The 23,955-nt window shown below is 42.1% G+C and overlaps 1 protein-coding gene across 2 annotated transcripts in view; it reads right to left on the reverse strand.

Annotated features, from left to right (window-relative positions):
• Nucleotides 1-1,696: 1,696 nt before the first annotated feature.
• Pis (phosphatidylinositol synthase) overlaps nucleotides 1,697-23,955 on the reverse strand; it is a 30,841-nt gene continuing 8,582 nt past the window's right edge. For both annotated transcript variants that reach the window (XM_065427626.1, XM_065427627.1), the window contains exons 4-6: nucleotides 18,901-18,982; nucleotides 15,442-15,523; nucleotides 1,697-14,419 (exon numbers count right to left, since the gene is read on the reverse strand). In XM_065427626.1, coding sequence (XP_065283698.1) covers nucleotides 14,271-14,419; nucleotides 15,442-15,523; nucleotides 18,901-18,982 — 313 coding nt within the window. In that variant the 3' untranslated portion in view covers nucleotides 1,697-14,270. The remainder of the gene's footprint in view (nucleotides 14,420-15,441; nucleotides 15,524-18,900; nucleotides 18,983-23,955) is intronic.

Below are 23,955 nucleotides of genomic sequence, written 5' to 3' on the forward strand. Positions count from 1 at the left end.
TTTCTGGCTTTTCAAACATGATTTTGAATTACTATTGTGTCTGGTGCTGTGTTCCCCTCTTTAATCAGTAGTCCTGCACTGTTCACATGGACATCTACCAAAATGTGTTGTGAATACTCAACATTGCAGTATTGAAACAGCTCACTCCCAGTACCATGCTTAAGTTAGCAGCTTTGTTTTACAATGTGCATTAACAGATCGTGGTCAACATTTAGTACAGATATGTCATCCAGTTTGTGAACTATCATGCTTGTGGTGCCATTTTTCCTGCTGCTGTGCTAAGACTCTGGTAAGTTGATGGTGAGAAGTCTGCAGTAATGGTTTTTAACTGCTGACAGATCGATAAAAACAATTCAGATGACTGCATTTGTTGTACTTGTTAATCACTCGCAAATTGGGCATGTAGCAGTAACAAGAGAGTGTGCAGGCATAGTGTTCATTATGTGCAAGTTTGTGTATTCTCCCAATTCATGACTGTGCCTTTATATTATTTTTTTTAATTTTTGGCTAGGTGTTCTTGCAATTGCATGTATAAAAATATGTAATAAAGCTTAGTAAACAAGTTGTATAAATGGTTGTTGCTGTTAGGCACAAGATGTATAAGAGATTCCAAAGCAGACCTTAGAGGAACCTAGTGGACCTCGCGTGCCTCATTCGTGAATAGGCGTAGCAGCACAGCAGAGCTGGTTTCTGCCCGTTCTTGAGCAGTAAGGCCTAGCCAACAATGCCATGTGGTGAACTCCTGTCACACATAGTGCGATTTCCTCCATTTCCCATGCCTCACCTGCAAACAAGGCCGAAAAAGCTAATCACTCTTGGCCCCCCTCTGGCATTCCCTCTCCACAAAGAGATCTCCAATTGGAACAGCAGAGCATGGTGATCACTATGCTCAAAATGAAATCATGTCTTGGTTCTTTTGTAATACACTTTGCATTGATGTTCTATGTACCTGCCAATCTGTTACCTTTTGAATTTGCAAAAACCCTATGGACGCAACATTGGAAGCTTAAAGGCATTCTCTAGCAGTGTTCTAAGCGGTGTTCCTTCCCTGCTTCCTCCCACACCAGAGCCGGGAAACATATTGCAGCATCGAACCCCACCTGTCTCTATTTCCCCTTCTTTTCCTTTCTTGCAGCATTGAACCTTCCACATTTTGGATCATTAGTCATGGTGAGTGACGAAACATGCACTGCGAAGAGGCATTTGTGCATATGACCGTGGCTATCTGGCCAGGAGCAGGCTTCTTTGAAAGTGAAGGCACGCGACATTTGGTTCGCAATTTCAGCTGTTCTTGTAGTGCACAGCGCCATAACACTTTGCAGACACAATCGCTGGCGTATCACGTATACGCTAGGCTTGTTTGAAATGGCCAAAGCTGTTAAGGGCCCTTCGAGGTACGCTTGGAAAAGTGCTTGCCCTTGGTAGCAGCTGTTTCACCAGTCTTTTGGTCCTCTTCTGTGGCTGGCATGCACAGCATAGAGTGCCATACCTTCATTTTTAAATAAACATAACAATTAGCCCCCATGTTAACATTGTGGTCATGTTATATTCAAGCAAATAATATAACTGAATCCAGTGGTTCTTTTTTGCTCTTTCAGTGTCTTGTTTCTTCCCGATCTCAGAAAGTTTTTTTTTAAGCTACCTTCAAAGTTGTTAAGTTTTACCTCTGAGTAGAAATAAAAGAAATAAGAATGTCTGCAACATAGTTAAACTGTTTATTTAACTCTGAATATCTAATACAGGGCACAAACAACACCACAAACAAGCATCAACATCATAATCACAGGAATGTTACTAGGCCATTCATTCTTCCATAGAAGCATCACAATTTCCTCACATCCTAATGCAGTATGTTCTCCGAAATACAGGTCTAAAATATTAAAAAATGAAGGAATTTCTGTGCATTTGGCAGCTTTGTTAATAAAATTGCAAACCAGACAATACACCATTTTTTGGCACCTTGCACCATTTGTCTGCTTGAGAAAATGAAAATGGTCCCTTTGTCACGTAACTTTCCATGTAAAGGCTCTGCATCACATGCAAAGCAGTTGTGCAGCTGTAATGACAACATATGCTTGCAAAAGTCACGATGCCATGATGTATAAACTGCGTAATAAAGTTAATGTTTTGTTCTTTCAATGCCAATATTCGATCTTGATTTTCACTTTTAACATACACAGCTGCACAGAATCAAGCAACAGTTCTGAAAAGGGAGAAAGCCAATGTACAGGCATTTTACCATAGGGCACTCGACTAGAGTGAAGATATATGTGAACTACACTAGTCACACCAGTAGCAGCTCTGACCAAAATTCGGAAATTTGAAGCTACACAAACATGATGATATGAGGAGCAAAAAACACACGCTGATAGCATCACTACAGCATTGCACTTGACAAAAACTGATTACATACAAAGATGTGCACAACCATTACGTGTGAGCTAAGTTTGACAGCAATAAATACAATAGTGCAGTGAAAGTCAGCATTGTACACAGTTGACAGCATTCTAAGTCAATAAAGGCCAAAATAAAAAAAGATTCAGCATGTGCAAAAAAAAAAAACATTTAAAGTCGCATTGTAAACATGAGTGCTTGATAAATATGCCCTTTGGTGTGCACATTCATAGTGCATGGCATGTTTTCAAAACACAAAGATGTCTTATCAAATCTCTTGAAAGACTAGCAGACAGCTTTGGTTAGTATTCCTTCTACTGGTGCAAGTATGCTGACTTCCAGTAGCTCAAAAAGTTGGGCAATCAATCTGCTATATTTCCTGAAGTTTGAGATGACAGCAAAAGAACAAACAGCCAGCAGAGGAGTGCACGTCCCCATTGCAAACACACTAAACTCGATTTAAAAACTAAATTAAGCAAGTATAGTTGACTTTCATTATTATCACCCTGAATGGAATGCAAGAACCAGTCAAATTATTTTGTGAAATAAATTAGAAGAAAAGGCGAGATGACATCCAAATATCTCGTCACATTGTCTGCCAAATCAATCCACTTATCAATGACCATCTGTACAAGCTAAAATACCTTTTAAATTGCATGTCACATTGCACAGTGATGTATTCTGTCACGTTGGCATTGAATACAGCTTCCAGCAGACACATCCTCAGGGTACCTGACAGAATCCTTGCGGCTCATAGGGATTCTGGTTGTTTACCATCAGTTTACAAAATCTGATGAGCCGCTGCAGGTGACAGCAGACTCTCCCACTGCTATTCTTCCCCCTTATACCATTCCATCCCTTGAGGGAACTTTTACTACATTCTACTACTACGCACAAGCAGAAAGACAGCTGCTTGTCCTTTCTTATTTTTTAATAAATGTTTTTCCTCCTCCTCCTTCTACTACATTTCTCTCACCCTGCCTGCTGCAGAAAGTGAAACAATATCTATAGCTCCTGCTGCAGCACACAGCCTTTGGTCATGCTGCCCTTGTGGGAATGAACAGTTCTTTCTCCTTCTATTTTTCCATGTTTTCCCATCAGAATACTGTATAAGGTCCTGTTCTTGCTTGGCATTAATGTATTTCTCCACTATTGTACCTGACTAGAAAATGCGTGCCCTCGGTAACCACTCTGGTGCAGATTTTCAGCATCCAATGTCTGTGCACCTGCATGCACGGACATCATCCAAGGTCAAATTATCCAACATGTGCCATTTTAATATCAATAATTATTCAATGTATAGCAAACGGGCCTACACATAATGCCTTCTTTTGGTCTGTCATGAAGAAACCCTTTTTGTCCTTCATTCCTACAATACCTTCATCCTTCAGAAATCCTTCATTCGATAACAAGACCTTTGTCCCTAGCACGGTTCCAATTGTTGCAACTTTTCAGTTGCGAGCCATATGTTTTAACCACTGCACCTTGGCAATTTCATTGAAGTGATAGAATGATAGAAGCAGGTTATGCAGCTTGGTGCTTATGTGAGGAGGCACCACTTTGCAGGAGAGTGAAGATAGAGTTGGTGCACTGAGACACACCACCTTGTACATGCTCTTCAAAGAACTAGATTTAAGCACTGGAACAGGTCATTTCAAGCACTGGAACACTATGTGTGATGGTGAAAAAAGAAAGCAAGGAATACTGCTGAGAATTGCAAATATATTGGAATGCTATGAGCAGCAGCAAAAATGCAGATGCAATGAGCTGTCACTTTGCACAAGCTTTATAGAGAACTAGAGTCTGTTATTGCAAGCATTAGAATGGTCTGTTCAATAGTGGGAAGGTGGATCTCTTTGTGTGTGCATCCGAATTCCTAACTTAGTGAATAATCAGCTTGGAACACTTTTCAGAGGGAATGTCAATGAACAAGCAGTCTCTACGCATGGTGTCTACACTATGTACAGTGCTCACGGAATGAAACGCGTCAATTTAGGGCTAAGTAATGCGCATACTTTCGTTTCAACCAGTTCCAGTTCGTGTCACATCGACGTAATTCTGGCGCGTACACTTACATCTGAGTCCTCGTCACCTTTGGTGACCAAAGTCCTAGTGACAAGACATGGTGCTCTCGCGTACTTTGCACATAAGTAGGGTTCTACTAAACGCTCCGTGTCCCATTTCATTCCGTGAGCACTGTATATGCCAAATGCATTGTAGAGTACTTGTGTAAACACATTCATCAGAGAAACTGTGTGTTCCCCTCAGCTGTCATGATTACACTTTTTCTCTCAAAAGTGAAGTGCCTCACAGATTTTCTTTTTGTCAAGATAACGGAAGCCACATCCCACAGATCTGCATTTCTGCCAGCTTGTGCCCTCCGGTGACATCGAATTGAGTAAAAAAAATCAAACCAGAATCTAAATTAAAAGTGAAGTCTGCTGTACGGTCAGGTGGCTGCTCAAAGGTATTAACTGTGCAAAAGGTGCACATCCAAAGCAAGCCAGTAATGCGAGGTAGACTGTGCCCCACAAACAGAACCACTAATTCTGCATCACATGAACAGAGAGCTTAAACCGTGGCAAGGTTATACAATACACATCTTACAACACCTGCCAAGACATAATGAATTCTTGTAACCTCTGAGCTTCTCTAAGTCACTAAAAGCTCTTGCGGCTCTAAATTATTGAGTAAGCACACCAATAGAGGCACGGGGGTGCAAAGAGAACAGAACGCAGGCGACACTGCTTGCACAGCACAGTCAAGAGCGACAGAACATTACATGCAGGTACAGGCTCACAAAACATTGGCATCCAAGATGGCAGCATGTGAATTGTACTGTCCTAGGAAAAGTTCATAAAATTAAGATACGATATTTGGTTCTCATGCTGCAGACCACTGTTCGCAGCATCATCCACTGGCAAGCAAGACATACAAGATCTGCAATAAGCAAGCCTTACGCAAGGTGGCCTTCATCGAGTTTGCCTTTACTTCTAGTGCATCTTTTTGTGCATTTTCTTAACAAACCTGCAAATCTTACCAACAGCGTGGCAATGAACAGTAATGGAATGAAGGAAGAAAACACTGCAGTGTGTGTACCACCACTGCAGGCACCGGGCTTCAGTTAACACCTTCAGTTAATGCAGTTAATGAGCCTATTGCAACTGGTGTTTCAAAGATGACCAAGCTGGCGGCCAATTTCACCACTATTTCAGCCTGCCTAGCAAGTGGGAAGAGGATAGCACAGAGCCTTGCACCCCCTGAGTTAAATACAGTTCAAACTGTATTGATGATCTCTGTCCACGTCCAAACAAACCTAACAAGAAGCTGCCACCATTTGTTAACACCTCATGCAAGTGTCTGTTAACTTACACGAAATACCATTGTTTTAGTGGTCAAATTTCTTGTTCGAAAACACGCGATAATTTCTTTGAACCAGATATACTAGCTTGAATTTACTGCTTTCTTTAAATGTTACATTGTGACATACATGAACCAATGGATGATGAACAAAAACACATTCAGCCCATAGCATAGCTTATAACAGCTGTCCACAGTAAAAGAGAATCTCTTTTAGTCAAAACTTGTTACTTGTGGCGGCTATGGCATTCTGTCACTTAACATGGTGTAAAGATACTTTTTCTGATGGAAGTGGAAAAGAAAACAACCAGATGAACCTAAATTTATGAACAAGTTAAAGAACCACACACAGTCAATATATTAATTTACAGCTCCCCTCATAGCCCACAGAGCAGCTGTGGAAAGAAAAATCTGGCCATTCAATTCACACCTTTGTCTATGTTAAGCTCAGCACAGCCATCTGGGAGAACTTTCTGCATCAGCCAACAAATTCATGAAATGCTTCGGAATGCCTGCAGGGGTAAGTATAGTAACCTGAAGGTATAAGATGAAAAGTTGTCCTGCTGGCACAGGATATTTAATCGAGGCTGCCTCAATATAACAATATAATGCTGTTATTAAAGGTACTACTTGAACATGTCTTCTGCCCCTGTAATAACCTGTGCAGGCTGAATGGCAAAGTTTAGTATGACTACAGTTCTGCCACAAAATAGTGAAATGCATCAAAATACACCTGAGCAAGCCTGCAATTTTCAGCTGCCATACAGGTGGTCCTGGCGTACCAGAATCAAGCCAAGAAGAATATCTCTATTTAGGAACACCTTCACGTACACGAATCCAAGCAATATGGTTTAAGTTATTTTATTTGTGTATTGGCACTGAATGCCACACTGAACACTGCCAGCTGTACAAAACTGCAAATTTGGAAATGGCACCTGGCTGAAAATTCAAAATGACTCCACAACACCTGAAATGCACTGGGGGGAAGCTTCATGAAATAGAAAATTTTAAAATGTCATCCACCTGAAATTTTTCAGGTGAATGAGTTTTTCCTTTAAAGAAAATTCCTCCACCTTGCAAATGTCCACAGACATACTAGTTTATTCAATGTTCCTGTTCTTCAAGCTTAAGTTAAAGGGACAGACAACCATTCAGAGCATGAATCGAGATAGCCCCACTGATGTAAAAGATTGTGTCTGGCACTGACTGAATGAAGCACTTTTGCTCATTAAACGAGAATTTATACTTTTGATTGTTCACAAAAAATTGCAAAAATTATCTTTGGCACCTTCACGTGGCAAAAGCATGATAAAAAATAGGGTGCCCTGACGTGTGATGTTCTATTAGTGTAGATGGCTTCTTTCTCTTTTTTTAAATATTGAAATGCAATACATTTTTTTCTATTATAAGCTTTTTTTGTTACTTACAATGTGCAGGTAAATCTTCCAATATTTATGAGTAGCAAAGCGGTATCGCAGCCTCCGAGATTGGGCATCCACGTCCAAATACTTCCACTGGCTGGCACTAGGATTTGCTGCAGCCACAGACTTGCAGCAACTTACTACAGCAGCATTTTATTTATGATGGGGTCAAAATATGGAGAATGAAGATGGATAAGCAAAGTTGCACTCACTCCTGCAAAAGCTACCCATCGTTTTGCTTCTTCAATTAGCGAGGCAAGCTATAGGCATTGCTGGTGTTGGGGCCCCTTCTTTTTAAAGAGATTTGTCCAATCAAAAAATTCTGCTTACAAAATAACTATGTGCTTTTGGGAGTAACTGCTGCAGTATAAACACTTCTGAGGATGAGCATTTCATTTCACCATAAAAAGTTGGGTCCTTAAAAGTTGGTTGTCAGTCCCTTTAATTCACTCTCACCTTACCATCAGAAAACCTCCTATTTAGCCCTGATAGTACAGCAACCACCAAGGAAAGGTCATGGTGCCAGATTCTATTCTGAAGAGAATTTTTTTCTTCTCCAAATGCAAAGCTTTCTTTTTCAGGAACCCCTTGCAACTTGTGTAGATGACAAGTTTCCCATCAAAGTAATGCATGGTCTTCTGTGAGAGTGGGTACATTTAGTCTGGTTAAACCTTGTGTACATATAAAAACTTTCCACCCACAAAGACTGCGTTGGCTTGATTGATTAGGGAAGGCTACAACTGCAAAGAGCTTCAGATGTAGCAAGACAGAACAGTGACAAAACAAACACTACTGTATATTTGCCTTTCAACACTGATTCGCAGCACTGCCATCTCAAATGGATGAAAATAAATACAATATACAAGGAGGAGATCCAAATGCTTTTCTACATCAGCTGACTGGGGGGAGGAGGGGAGGGGGTCAGCTGTGTTCAAATATTTTCGTGAGTACCCCTAGAGGCCTCATCAGAAATCCCTTTGTGTCCACGGTCCCAACACACTTTCTTTTGAAGAGCAACCCAACAAACACCACAAAAGATGGTACACTGCACATTTCTTTCATTTCCCAGGCAGGAGCAAAAACAAAATTGCCCTTGAGCTTTTAAGAGCTTTTTAGATCAAGGAAAAGGGCAATGAAAAGGGCCAAGGACAACACATGGGAAATTACTTGTACTTACTAATTGAATTAAAGAAATGATAAATTAATGGCAACGAAAGTGGATAAAAAATCTACTTGTCGCAGGTGGGGAACGATCCCACGTCTTCGCATTACGCATGCGATGCTCTGTTACCTTGTATTATGCAGAAAATGATTTTCTGCGCAGCTTTTGTTGAGTTGAGGCAGGCTTCATTTGCCATCTCCCCGTCCTCCCCACTTCCTTTTTTGGCACATGTGAACACTGCCTATGTATGCAGCTTCGAAACGAATAAAACCAGCTGATAGTTTGTGCTCTTTCCGTCTACTTTGTTTTGTTTTTTCTGCGTTCGTCCTTTTGTAAGCACAACTCTTCCTATGATAGCCATGCACCAACTTGCCCAGCAAGAAGCTCTTCTAAACTCCCAGTCTTAAGTTGTCAGAAAAAAATTAAAAATCAATGCTGCTTGGGATATTCATTCTACGACTTGGGATATAACTACACAGTGCAGTACCTAATGCATATAGGCTTTATAAAAATTATAGGTGCAAAACTCACAACACAGTCAATGTCCATCTATCCCAAATGAGAAAGTCGTAAAAAGAAATGTTCCGTCATTTGAATGCCATCAATGTATGTATATGTCTACTATGTCTTCTTCCTATCTTCTGCAATGTGACAGCGCCCAGACCTGCCGACTCTTTTGCAAAAGAACCACGAAACTCACATTTAATCTTTTCGATGAAATGCCTTAGTCATCTCCCTCATAACACTATTCTTATGATGCATTAGTCCACCTCCTGCGATTCTTTCATCCATAAAATCTCAGTAAGTACTTAAAAATATGTTTCCCGATTTAGATAGTACAATCTTGCTGGCATTACATTTTATTTTGTGTGGATGTGTGTTAATGTGTGTGACTTAAGTTGAGAGTACAATGTATGTGCTATTTTCTGAAAATTATGCGGTTTAAATGTCCTTAAGTACACCATGGGTAATGAGGCACGCCGTAGTGAACGGCTCCGGATTAATTTGGCCTTTGGGGATCTTTAATGTGACCCTATATCTAAGGCCATGAGCATTTTTGCATTTCACTCCCACCGAAATGCAGCAGCTGCATCTAGAAATAGAATCTAACTTTGTGCTCAAGAGTAGAACACAATAGCCCCTGAATCGCCAAGGCGAGTTTCTGTCTGTTTTCCGCTTTTGGTGGTGTCCTCATATTACACTGCTTATTTTAACAATGAATCTGCAGAAACTCCTGGCTTACCTTTCAGTACTTTTACTGTTGTTTTTGCGTCATGTCACTGCCTATGCCTTTTGGTGTTTGTGCACTGTTCACTGCCAGTGCCTATATTTACTGCTGTCAAAAGCCTGTCCTGCCAGCAGTAAGTTAAATGCAAGTTTAGTGCTGGCTGGAGGGGTGCAGTTTATACACTACACAGTGCCCATGAGATGAAGGGACTATGCTTACAAAATCTGGATGTACCATAGGTAAGCTGTGGGCAAGCGCATAAGATGTACCCACCACGGTAGTTCAGCGACTATGGCGTTCTACAGCTGCATACAAGGTCGGGGGTACAATCTTGGCCTAGAGGGCCGCATACTGATGGATTGCAAAAAAGCTTGTGTACTGTGCATCGAGCACCCCAGATGGGCAAAAGTTATCTGGAATCCCCTGCTACAGCTTGCCCCATAATCATAGCGTGGTTTAAGCATGTAAAACCCCAGAATTAAATTGAATTGAGCATCACATGTCATGCATAAGACGAGATATTCGATCACTCTACCTAGTTGAAAAGGTGGCAGTGCAAAAAAAATACAGGGACATAGATGAGACGACAAGGGCGAGCGATGAAATTCCAACAACATTGTTGTTGGAAGCCTAGGAATCCGTTCAGATTCTGCGATTTCCTGTCACATGCATTTTACTCTTTTTGATAACGGAAGTGAACCTGAATCTGAATGGATTTCTAGACTTGGGATGGGATGTGTCAGCGTGGCCTCTATCACACTTTCAGAGAGAGAGCTGGCATATTTGTGTATGTGCAGATGATTAGCCCTGGCTCGGACAGCACGTATATATCCATGAATCATTCACAATTACGTTGTTGGATGTTCAGCACTCATCCTTGTCTCATCTCCATCTGTGCCTTCTTTCGTGCCGCCACCGTTTCAGATATGTACCAACAAGCCCAATTCGCCACAGTACCTAGTATGTAGATTTGCATAATTTGAAATGTATCCACAAAATTTTGCGTGGTGGAGGTGTACAGCAATGCTAAAGTTTTCTATTGGATTGCCTACACTATGTCAGTTGCAACTGCAGCTCTCCACAAATACTATATGCTAAAGGAAGCTCGCATGAACACTTTGTCAAAGTAACCTTGTTTTACTCGCTTATATCGCTTCATAAGCATTCAGTACATTATTGGTGTAAGTTGAAAAACCCCTTTAATTCAGGGCATCTACCAACCAGGAAAACCAGGAATTCTCAGGGATTTTGAATAGTCTGGAAATACTCAGGGAAAGCTCAGAGAATCTGTGCTTCTATCAGGGAAAATTAGCTGTAGTTTTATAGAAAGGGAACAAAAGTCGCAGTAATGCTGCCTCGAATAACAGAGAGGAATCGCAACAAATCGTCTGACGCCATGTCGTCGGCTGGAGGAGTTGCCAGCGCACAGTCAATGATCGACCTGCCGGATGCCCGGTAATTTGGACGGTCTTGCGGCACCACCACGTCTCCCGTAGAGTCATCTATAAGAACGTCTGAAATTTCGGACGCAAGAACCCTTCACCGTCCGACTTTCTGGACTTTTTACCATGACCACAGGTCCGAAACGGCATTAATGAAAGCCACCACCGCCGCCATTTTTATTACCACGCCGCCTCGAACCGGTGCTCTCACACGCAGATTCGCTGGCAGCTGTAGCCACTACTGCAGAAACACTAGGCCTAGCTGCTTCTAAGTTCACTATTAAGCTTCTTGCAGTTCGGTGCCGTGCTTCTCATTGAGAGAATTCGCCGCTGTCAGCAATGGCACCAACTCCACCTTTGTAATCTTCATGACTGGCTTCGAAGCTCAGCATGGCGCGTTGCATATGCCAGTTCCCGAAAGATAGTTTCACCTCGTTACAGCAATGTTACACTGTGAAGCATACGCGAAAGTATTGCGGTGAAGCATAACACACGTAAGAAGGGGCAATTATCACGGGATACAGTACATATTCGTTAATTATACACGCGTGCACCTGCCATTTCCTGTCACAGTACGAGCACTGATATGCCTAATAAGTGTACTGGCAGACCTTCAGAGCTTTTCCGGATATGCCTGTGACGATTTGAGCCCTTAAGGGCAGTAAAAGACATGGATTAATTTGTTCGAACTGCCAGATTTTTATGAAGTTTTCGTGGCCCCTAGGGCGTCCGAAAAATCGGACGCTAGCTGTACAACTGACCAAAAGGTTGCTTCAAATGGTCTGTGGGGCAAAGGAGGACGAGAACACCAAGGTCTTACGCAATGAGGAATGAAAGGGAAAGGAAGCGTGCTGCCGCTTCTTTGAAGGAGCTTGAGCTCAAAAAACAAATTGTTGGCTGACACCGAGATGCAGGTGCCCTTCATTCAAACCATAATAAACTCTTTTAAAGCAGTGAAACGCAACACTGAGGAATTGTGCACGGGCTGAGAATATGTCAGGGCAGTTGAGGTTGACATACCAGCTGTTGAGAGATAATCTCACTTGCGACAAAGTTTGGGCCTCATACCAATGAGCTTGCTATCAGTTGATAGAAACAGCTCATATTCGAAAATCTTTGCTTCTGAATGCATCTACTTTCTGTTCGTACTTGAGAATGTCTGAATCGATTTGCAAGGGGCTTTACCATTTTTTCGCATATTATTTGCTGTGCATTTTACTAACCCCTCCCTTCTGTTTTCTTTGTGAATAAAATAAAAATAAACAATACTCGGTACTATTGAAACTGGCTTAAATCATTTTTTTATCTTTAACAGCATCGGGTGGCACGGTGTCAGCCCATCCTGAAATAAAACAAAGTTCTGTGTCACTCAGGTAATTTTGCAAAGGCACTCGGGGAAAAACCTGGAAAACTCTGGGAATTTGGAAATGTAAACTTGGTAGACACTCCGTAATTTGTAATGCAGAGATATTTGTACTGCCGCAATGTTTTGCTACCCCCCCCCCCCTCCAAAGGCCCTCACTGCAGTCTTAAATTTTCTAATAGTATTCCATTTAAGCCTTCCAATATATACTCTTCATTTAATCACTGTGATGACAAAAGGTGGCTTCTCATTTAGTCAATGGATTGACACCGCACGTTTTGTTTCTCTGTGTTCTGTGCTTACTTTTGTATTCACTACTCCTCACTTTATGTTTATTTCTATGTTGTGCACCACATGCTAAAGCTGCTTATCTATTAGTGTTCGCTAATAGTACCAAAAAAAGAAGAATAAAAAGGTAACCTTTCATCCTCAATGTGTGAGTAGGAAGACAGGATGGTCACGGGAGGCTGAACCAAGGAAGCTGGATGGATGGATGATAAAACTCCTGCCTTCTCTTGCCTCATTCTTGCAATGGAGTCCACAACTAAGTCCACATTCTGTAAACTTGAGAAAACTCACTGCAGAATTGAAAATTCCTTATCTGTTTTCTGAAGCTGTATGTTTTTCATGATTCTGAAGATGCAAGAAATGTGCTGAAACAAAGTTTTCAATGAAAATAATTAATTGGCACCTGAAGAGGTTATACAGTGTGACCATTTTTATGTTTTACAGAATTTTAGAAAGATTGCCCATTGCAGATAGCATAATTATAGTCCATAAGCTGGATTATTCAAAAAAGTCAATGTGGACATTACTTGAACGAGAAATTGAAACACATAATCAACTAAATAGCAAATGTTCACTAATTAACTTCTGAACTAATTACCTTATGGCACATACTGCAATTTATGAATTGTAGCCGGTGAGCTTGCTAGGCAAATCCACTTGGAACAAATTTTGAAGATGTCATAGGTTCAGAGATAGGTGCCATCAAACTAGCAGTAAAAATACACTGTTTTTCTACTTACTTGTTTAACAAAACGCTACTTCATGCATTGGAGCACGAAAGTAAGTGGAACACCCATGTATTTCATCATACAGTTTGGCAATGAACATCTTGAAACTGGTGTCATACTGAAAATTAATTATAAGTGATATGCCTTGCAAACTCACCTGTTACAATTCGTAAAGTACAATATGTTCTGTAATGTAATTAAATAAGTTTATTCATAAATTTTTGTTAATTAGGTGAATATATATATTTTTAGTTCTTATTCAAGTAATGTCCACCTTTGAATAATCCAGATCAAGGAGTATAATTATGCTATATGTCATGGGCAATTGTAAAAGAATTATTAAAACATAAATATGATCACCTGGTAGAATAAAATGCAATATGCAATTTAAATGGTTATATCGATATGTGATGTGTGACCTCATACATGAAAAATTAAAGGGATTGCCTACCAGGCTGATGATTTTCATCACTCAACATTAGTGAGTGCACCACAGCCAATCTTGCAGAGGTAACAGATATGACCCATGATTCTTTTTTTTTTTGCCGCAATACAACCCCCACATTGACTAATTGTTTAACGATAAAGAGGCTTTACACTGGTAGCCCTAATTAACAATACTGAATATACACAACAGTCTAACAGACTCAGCCAGTGAGCTAAATAATGAATACAATGAGTTCCTGTCAAAACCATTACTGGGGATTGCAGGTGCATCGACAGGAACAATATGCCCCCCATGTTCGCCTCCTCTCCCCAAAATGTCACACGAATTCCGAACATAAAGTTGAAACCGAAACATGGCAAGACAGAGCACATACAGGTGATCTGTGCGCTTCTTTTGGCAATGTGGCTGACAGTGGTGGCACCAGTGCATAAACAGCTCACTCTGTGCGTTTGCTGCGGTCAGTGACATCAATGGTACCGAGGTTTACAGCAGCAATCTGCATCTGGAGAAGGCTTACAAGTGACTTGGCGATGGCTATTGGGGCACTGATGAGGGTCATGGCTCTGAAGAGGCCCAATCCAAGAACTGAAAAGCAGATGCATCAAGTTGTAAACTCTGGTTCATGATCCTACAAACTTACCCAGTCAATCATTCCAATTCACACTTACTAGCTCCATCAAAGCACATGTCAAAAGATAGCAAAATCCTTAAGAAAACAAAGAACTGTAAAATATTATATTCTTGGTGAACTATAATGATCTTCTGACAAATTTCTAGAAGAGGACACGGCACAATAACATGTAAATGTTAAATGTTTTTTGCATGCTAGCCTTGTACACTTGCAACATTGATTTAGCACTCATGATGAAATAAACAGCAGACATTGTCAGCTCCTGATTGGAAGCTTACTATTATCACTGAAAAGGAAGGTGTACAATCAGTGTATTTTACCGGTACTGACATATGGGGCAGAGACTTGGAGACTGACAAAGAAGCTTGAGAACAAGTTAAGGACCACACAAAGAGCGATGGAACGAAGAATGCTAGGCATAACGTTGAGACAAAAGGAGAGCGGCTTAGATCAGAGGGCAAACAGCTATAGCCGATATTCTAATTGGCATTAAGAGAAAAAAATGGAGCTGGGCAGGTCATGTATAGCGCAGGTTAGATAACCGTTGGACCATTAGGGTTACGGAATGGGCACCAAAGGGAAGCGCATTTGAGGTCGGCAGAAGACTAGGTGGGGTGATGAAATTAGAAAATTCACGGGCACTAGTTCGAATCAGTTGGTGCAGGACAGCGGTAATTGGAGATCGCAGGGTGAGGTCTTCGTCCTGCAGTGAACATAAAATGGGCTGATGATGATGATGACGATGATGAAATAAAACTGAAAAACATCTAGCTCTTGTGTCATGCTCACTCTCGCAACAAGTCCTGATGGTGTTGCAAGGGTGTTACATTCTGAAAGATTTTACATAAGTTCACTGAATTTCAAGGCTTAATTATTTTGGCTCGCAAAGCTGCAGCAGCACCATCACTGTTTTCGAGAAGCCTCAAAATCATGCAAACACTGACTAGAGGAGTATGTTGAACCAAACTGTGCTCACCCACTGGACCTTCAGTGAAGTGGAGCAAATAGAGGCCGCCATAGAATGCCTCGTTTCCCACACACATTGTGAACAAGATTGGCTGGAAGAGAGATAAAATTATGATTATTTTCATCAGCTGAACATTCAGGAAAATACAACTCAAGTTTGCTCAAATGAAGCAAGAAAGAAATAGGTATGCAATCAGCAAAAGTAATTTGCAGAAGCATCTGTTCACAACTGTTCACAATTTGAAAGGCAAATGTTGACAGGGCGCAATGGCCCGGTGGCTAAGGCGTTCTGCTGTTAAATACAATGTTCTGGGCAGCTGCATTCCGAGTCAGTTGGAATGCAAGAACGCTCATAGGCCCTTGCTCTTTGTGCACGTTAAAGAATGTCATGGAGTTAAAATTGACCCCAGACTTCCACAGCCACAATTTAAATAGAGGCTACACTTGAAATACAACTTTTTTATTTGTGGACAGATCTCAACGAAATTTTCACACATTGTGTATTTTAATATGCAGATTCTAAAAATATAATTAATTTTGCCATAGGATAAGTAGTTTCTGATATACTCCAAATGCATTGTATAAGCTGAGTCCTTTGTTTGGAGGAAAATTAGCTTCTAAACAGAAAACCCTAACACGGTAATTTGAGTATAAGGACTATCTAGGATGTTCAGGGAGTGCCATAAGGTATTATTCAATGTTGTAGGCTAATCTGAGCAAGAGTTAGAGCTCATCAAAGTTGTGAGAAAAAAATGCCATCTTGACATGTCAAGCATGTGACCGATTTCAAAAACTTTTTGAGAAGAGTGCTGCTTTGAAAAGGTGCATATTGCTTACTGCATACATTTATCTTTCTGGCAAAAAAAAAATTATGTTGATAGCTGAAATAGGACAGAAGCTATTTTACCTCCAAAATTGGAAGTCTGTCGGAATTGTTGTTTTGAGAAATCAAGGAAAAACGTTCTGCAACATCTTTATTGAGAACATACCAATAAAATCTCAAGGAAATTCACTAGGGGCATAATCTGGATACATCCTATCTTTTTGCCGCTTTTTGGCCAGCTTCCTTGCGCTCAAAGAGGCTTCTCGCTTCTTGATGGAGTTAGCACTTCGAAGGTCCGGCGCTCCGGACGTTTTCCGGCGCTCGCTGCGCGCTCGCTACTTTCTTCAGTCGTGAAGGAAACGGTGCCTGCACGATCTGTGCCAACCCGCGTGGCGTGGGCGGACGAAGTGTTGACGCTAGACGCGCCAGTTTGCAGCTCGGAACTCGATCCGGTGGAATGTCCAGGCAGACCAGCAACCGGCAACTCCGCGAGTATGACAGGCCTAGCCGCCTTCCGTCGCGCATTGCACAGCCGCTTGACGCGTAGTAGCGTTGAGACGACAATCTTTTCCAGCCATCCGGGCAGCGAAATGAGCATCTTATCAAACGTCGCGAAGCAAGCGGCTGAACAAACGTAGACAGCGGCGCGATGAAACCCGAGATAAACAAACGTAGCGAGACGCGAGAGCGGTCGAGCGCGCGCCGACGAGCACCGGACCAATAGGAGCGAGTCGCGGGGGGGTGTGCGCGCTTTGGCCAATCGGCGGCACGGACGCATCCTCCAGAAATGACGCGATAGCGTAGGTTTCCCTTCACCGACGCCATTTTGAACTGGTGCAAAATGCGCACAAAGAAAACAGCTTCAAAACAAGCGCAAGATGGCGGCCACCGGCCACCGCGTTCGCAAATGGTGACGGCGCGAAGTTTGAACATTTTTGACCAAATTTTGCTGATTTCGCGTTCACCCTGGCCCCTTTAAGCGCGATTTTTTATTATTTTCCGATTAAATTTAGCTTCTAGATTTCGCGGAGGGATTCTTGAATGTATAAACGTAGCGAAAATGCACTTTTCCGAAAATCGACTTTTTTGTGATTTTTTGCCGTTTCAAGACCCGCGTCCCCCCTTAATACAGTGTGTCTCATAGCTCATGTGATGCTTTGGAATGTTAAAACTCACATTATGAATGATTCAATCAACAGCAATGTTGATGTCCATCTTGGTGGATTGAATCTTATCCTTTTGTGAATCTACCTAAACCTTGCATATGGCCACAAATATCTTGTACATCACTGCCCACAACCTGTTACTAAATTCCTTGAACCCCAAAAGCATTAAAGGCTTCTCAGTTGAAATTACATGGTGCATGCTGCTTTTTTATTTGGCTCCGAAGGTATGCTGGCTTTTACAGTTGAACCTGAACTACAATGAATGTGGATAATGCAAATTATCCTCTATATCCCACATGTGAAACTTACCAAACGATATTTATATAAAATAGCTCCTTCATAATGAACTGGACGTTCAATACATTAAAGTCAAGACAAACACTCCCACTACCATAAATTTGCTTGTATATTACAAACACAGTGTTCAAGGGAGCTTTTTTTAATTTTTTCTCGACATGCCTTTTTGGAGGCATGCATACAGAAATTTTTGTAAGCATATCAAAGCAAGATCCTATTGAGTTACTACGCTTAGTGATGCTGCAAAGCTGTTCAAACGGGAGAAAAAATTACTCTTTATCACACGTAGTTTTGTTTTAAAAAATGTATTCCTTCCTTGCTTTTTTTCTCCAAAGGAGATAACAACCTCATATACAGTGGAATCTTGTTAATAGAAACCCCCTTCATTCAAACTGCCGGTTTACTTGAACTGACTGCTGTGGCCCTGACAAAATTATCTGTATTTCAATATGAGAAAGCACCCTGCAATCCAAACACATAAGCGTTTGCAACAGTCAATTTGCACATACCGGGCTCTCATCAGCAGTGCAAACTCACACAGACTCAGCAGTGCAGCTGCACACCGGCTGCTGCTCCTGTCTCTTGTTGCAAGTGCCGTACTTTGGGGCACCAAAAAAAAATTTTTTTAAATATATAAAAAACAGATAAGTAAAATTGGGCTTCGAATTATATGTGACGTTTGCCGTGAGGTGTGGCTTTACAGCAGCAAAAATTTTGCATAGAAGTCCGGAAATCGTCACCCACGCTAGCTCAATGCACATGCGCCATTTAACACAGCGCTGCACATAAGACGCCCATTTCAATGGTCTTCCTTTAATTTGAACTTGGTTTAATTCGAACCAATTTTCGTTGAGTTCGAATTATCAAGATTGAACTGTATAACAAATAGATCACAATAGTTTAACTTTGTTACAGGTGAGCATGATAACCTTGAGCTTGATAGGTGTTTGTGATAACCGGGTTTGACTACATATAACAAATTATTTGGCATCTCTGTAGCACACAAAACTATACGAAGTTACACTATACATGGGCACTAGTACAAGGCCATCTAAAAAACAAATTCGGTGTTTAATGTTTGTTACTGCATTCATTGACTGATCAATCATTCCACGCAGTGATGGCTGCATAATAATCTCCGTGTCCTAAACAATGTGAAAAAGCAATGTTATTTACAACGCACCTTGTTGGTGTAGTACAGTTTCATGATGGGGTTGTCATTAGCATCCAGGTTCTTGTGATTGTCCTTGCCAGACAGAAGGGACCTTGAAAAAGATTAAGGCCATTCAATCTAAGTGACCTAGCCATATCAACTACCAGTCTCTAATACAAAGATTGCATATTCAAGGGATGCTGTCTTACAAAAGACTAGTCAATAAATACACTACTATACAAGTGCCAGTGGAACTGTTCCAAAGCAAAGTTATTAGAATAGTACATATCATCTAGGAAAACAAATCCAACACTACTCAATCAATGACGTACTAGTGAACTACAATTTCTGGCACAATGATTCAGCCAAATTCAGCCAACAACTAGCAAAATCATGATGGTTCTGCCTTTAAAGGCCAAGTGTGAAAAAATGTTAGACCAGGTAAAGAACATCATTTTTATAGCATAGGTGCAAAGCAGCCTCCATGCAAAATTTTATGTTTGAAATGTGAGCGGATATATCACAAGAAGCTTGTGAATAGTAGATGCTTTAGATGCAGGAATAAGAAGAAAAAAAAGCACTGCCATTACCACTTGCCAGAAATGATGCAGAACACTGAACACTAGAACAAACACCCACCTGGCCTGCAGTCCTACAGCAGTGTCCACTGGCACAGTACTGATCTATGGGCCACCACCATTGCCTGCTCAGGCCACAAACAACATATGTCCCCTTCTGTCTTGTTCTGTCTCGGCTGTTGGCTATACATTACGGACTAAAATCAGACTAGCATCATGGATGAAATCCCAGCTTGTATTTACTTCTTAGACTTTACACTATAAATGTCTAACATGCAGCATCCTCTTCAGTACACCTACTACTTCATAATTTAAATCTAGTCACTATGTTTCCAACACATGACTTTTTAGCTCTTCTGAAGTTATTTTGTGAGACTGTGTGATGTTCTTTCAAGTGCATTTTTGTATTATGTTCATGTTTCTATCAGTACCTGCATCTTCCCCTTTATCCACACTCTGCATTTAGTGTAGTAACTCAAACTTACCTTTTCTGTAAACATTCATGTTTCGTGCTAGTTACTGCTGCCTCTCATTTGCTGCACTGAGGTCGCTCTTCAGTGTAGCACCACTTTCAAATCATCTGATCATGTTAAAACATCAGCCAACGCACAGTGCTGCTGAGGATAAGGTGACAGAATTCACAAGACTGACAGCTGCTCTGGGGCAGCTGCAACAGGGAGCCATTTGTAAGGGCCATTTAAAACGTTGACAGCTTGATGACCAAGCTAAACTGCGATATGAAGGCAAGTGAAAGAATGATCAAGACTATACGCCTTATTTCAAATTTTGAAATATGAAGTCAGCTGCGATAAATCCCAGCAAGAGCTACGGCTGGCCAGCCAGACAAATCCGAGAGCTGATAGTCATCATGGTAATTTTTTTTCCCTTCATTTCTACCCTACTAACTGGAAGCTTCACAACACAGCACGAAACAGAGATTGATTGACAGAGAGGAGGAAGCCCAGCCGACTTCACTGTAACTGTCTAGTGCACAGCTGACGCCTGTGCATCGGTCAGCAGTATGGGGGAGGAGAAGGGGCAGACAGATGACACAGACAGAAAGAGAGGAGTAGGGGTACGACTAATGACAAATATTGAAAAACAAATCACATATTGTTTGATTGAATTTGGTCCACGAATCTGAATATCCTTTATTAGTTCTCAAATACTTCATGCTATTGACTGTACAGAATAAGAGAGGAAATTGAAGCAAAAACAAGGTAACTTTCATCCCATTCACAACTAGTGGACATAATGTACTATAGCATGGTGCATCGCTCAGAGGGCCAGACTTTTCCAGCTAAGCATGATCACCCAAATTAAAATGTTATATAAACATCACATTCAGCAGTGGGCATTGTCTGTTACTATCTATAGATACACCTGTGACCACTCATGACATTAAATATGCATATGTTTCATTGCACCATAGTATTGCTACAATCGTGGTACCAACTGCCACGCGATTCAAACTAAAGAAAAAGCTATTTCTTTTTTGCTCAACCGTTGTCACAGGCAGCAGGCATATATAATTTGGCCAGGAAAGTACAGACAGATATTAATTGGCTAACAAGGCTGCCTTTCTAAACATAATATGACAATGTATGACTGTATATGCTCTGAAGAGCCCTAAGTTTGTGGAGAAGCTGCTTATTGAATTGTTCCTAATGCTCCTTGTGTGCTTTAAATAAGGCATGCATTATAATGTCCAGTATATTGACAGAAACTTTCAAATTTTGCGAATACCAGGATGTTAAAATCGTTTGATATAAATGGGAAGACGGCTGTACATTATTCTCAAACTATTCAATTCTATTCACTTTTGGCCTATTCAATTCCTATTCGATATGATTTTCTACTAGCACCATTCAATAAAAAATTTATATTCAATTCAGCCTCAAAAACTACTATTTGCACACCATTTGTGCGCTATAAGAGAGTGCTCAAAGCTTGCAGCTCTGTTGGCATAAGCTGCTCAGCGAACGCTAAACGTGGTCAGTAGGAATGTAGAAAGCAAAAAGTCCCACTGTGCCTGCTACCTTGCGGGGTAGAACAATTACTACAATGGGCAATTACAAAGTGCAGTATGATGTCACAACAACCAATGAGTACACATAAGTTTGCAGCTTAAGCCACTCTGCCCTTCGATACAATCAGGCCTGTCTTTTTTGTGTCAAAGCTGTAGCTTTGAAAATGAATAACGTATATTTTTGTGGGTTTCTTTCAGTTTCAGCCAAAATCACTGTTACACCTGACAACATCTCTGCTTTTTATTTCACTTGAAGGTATAACTGAACTTCTTCGTTACTTTCTTTCATTCGTTAATACTTCTTTGAGAAAAACCAAACCTTTCTCTTGAACAGTTAAGTACAAAATGTTTGTACTTTTACAGAGGAAGCACACAATGCTTGGAGAACACAACAGCATCTATGCATGTCCTCAACCCCTCCCCACCCACTCTTGGTTTAGTGGTCGGCAGGGGTCGCAGGCTGCACCCACGTTGGGACCGGAATCCCTTGAGCCTCTGCCCTTTCGTGAGCCCTCTGGACGGCCCGGAGCTGGGTCTGGTGGTCGTCGCTTCGCAGGGCGTCCACCCAGTCTTCTTCTTTGCTGAACACTGTGCCGCTTAATGCGGAGCATTGCCAGAGCATGGGCGCAAGCGAGCAGTACGATTCGCCACAATCTGGACATTGCGGCTCTACTTCTGGTGAATAAAGGCTCAGCCTGCCACTCGAGGGGAACGACCTTGTTTGAAGCATCCTGAATATAGATAACTGTGGTCTAGTGAGTTTAGCGTGGAGGAGCGGGAAGGTCCTCCTTGACAGCTGATAGTGCGTTATTTCGTTGAAGGTGAGCAGCGGGTCTCGGTGCTCCCCTCCCTCCCCACCACTTCGCTCACCACGATCGCCGCACCGCACGCGTCCATGCGCCAGCTCGTTGGCATTGGGAAAGTCGGGGTGCACGTCGGCCCCCATGTGGGCTGGAAACCATTTCACGATGTGATGACCCGCGGCTCCCTCGCTGCCGAGGACGGCCACCGCTTCCCACGATATCGAGCCCGAGGCGAATGCTCTGGCCGCCGATCGCCAATCTGTGTACACGTAAGGACGTTCGGGGTCCCTCATTGCCATGGCTATTGCCACCTGTTCGGCCACCTCGGACGTTACCCTCTTGACCGATGCAGTGTTAATGATCGTACCATCCCAGCATATCGAGACGGCCGCGTCTGTTGTCGCTGTCGCTGTTGACCTGTCGCTGCCTACAAATGCCGCCAGTCCCAGGAAGTTGGCGGTCGATTTCAGCAGTGCTCGGGCCCTCGCCTTTTGGCGCCCCTCGTTGAATTGCGGGTGGATGTTTCTCGGAAGCGGTTCTACCTTGAAAGTGCCCCTGACCGCCGAGCTGAGCACGACCTTGCATGCGTTGAACTCTGCCTCTGCATTTATCCCTGCTTCTTCTAGGATGCGTCTGCTGGCCCTGGTGGTCGACAGCCGCACGACCTGTGCCTTGGTCTGTGCTTCGATGATTTCTGCTAGTGAATTGTGGACCCCTAACCGATCGAGCCGCTCTGTGCTTGTAGTGATCGGAAGACCTAGCACCCTCTTGATGCTCTTGCACATCAGTGTCTCTATCTTGGCCGCGTCTCTCTTGGTCCATTTTAGCGCCGAGGCTACGTAATTTACGTGACTCATGAGGAAGGCGTGGTAAAGTCTGAGGAGATTGCTTTCGTTGAGCCCTCCCCTGTGGTTCGTCACCCTGAGGATCAGCCGGAGCATGTTCTCTGTTTTGGACGTGAGTCTCACGACTGTTTGCGTGTTACCGCCTTTAGCTTCAATTAGCAGCCCCAGGATTCTTATTAGCCCCGAGAATTAGGAGTGGCGCCCTCTCGCGAGTGACGTCACGGCCAGGACGCCGCTCGCACCGGCTCGCTCGGCTGCCGCGCGCGCTCGTTCCCTTCGTGTATGCTTGGGTTATGGGTGGCTCGAGCCGTACGTATTGAAGAATACGTCGGCTTCTTTCAGCTGCCATACCTTAACCACAGTTTCTTCTTCAAAAGCGTGTGAATCGAGAAACTTTGCGGCTTGGATATCGCAAGCTAAGTAGCGTTAAAGGGGTCTACTAGGTTTTGCAATGCATATATGCGCCGTGTCTATCGGTAAATTTTGACTAAAAAAAGAATATCTGCAAATTCAACGCGCGAAGTTGTGTATGATGCTTCGCTAAACACTTAACATTCCTTTAGTATTTAGCTATGAGAGGCATTGCATTTTACGTGGAAGAAAAATTTGGTAATTGGCGTCAACATGTTATTTGATTTTAGAAAGACAGTGCCCAGCGAAGCTCTCATCATGATTCCTATTACTCTGGTGTGTTGTTCTATTCAAATATGGCCATTCATTATAGCGTAAAAAAAAATAGTTAGGCGCGCATTTCTTATGAAGAAGTTTGCTGCTACTTTCATCCCCCTCTGAAACAGGCCTCCAAAAAACGAATTGCTAATGGCTGCTAA

This window comes from Dermacentor albipictus, chromosome 2, assembly GCF_038994185.2.
Source record: "Dermacentor albipictus isolate Rhodes 1998 colony chromosome 2, USDA_Dalb.pri_finalv2, whole genome shotgun sequence".
Lineage (NCBI taxonomy): Eukaryota > Metazoa > Arthropoda > Arachnida > Ixodida > Ixodidae > Dermacentor > Dermacentor albipictus.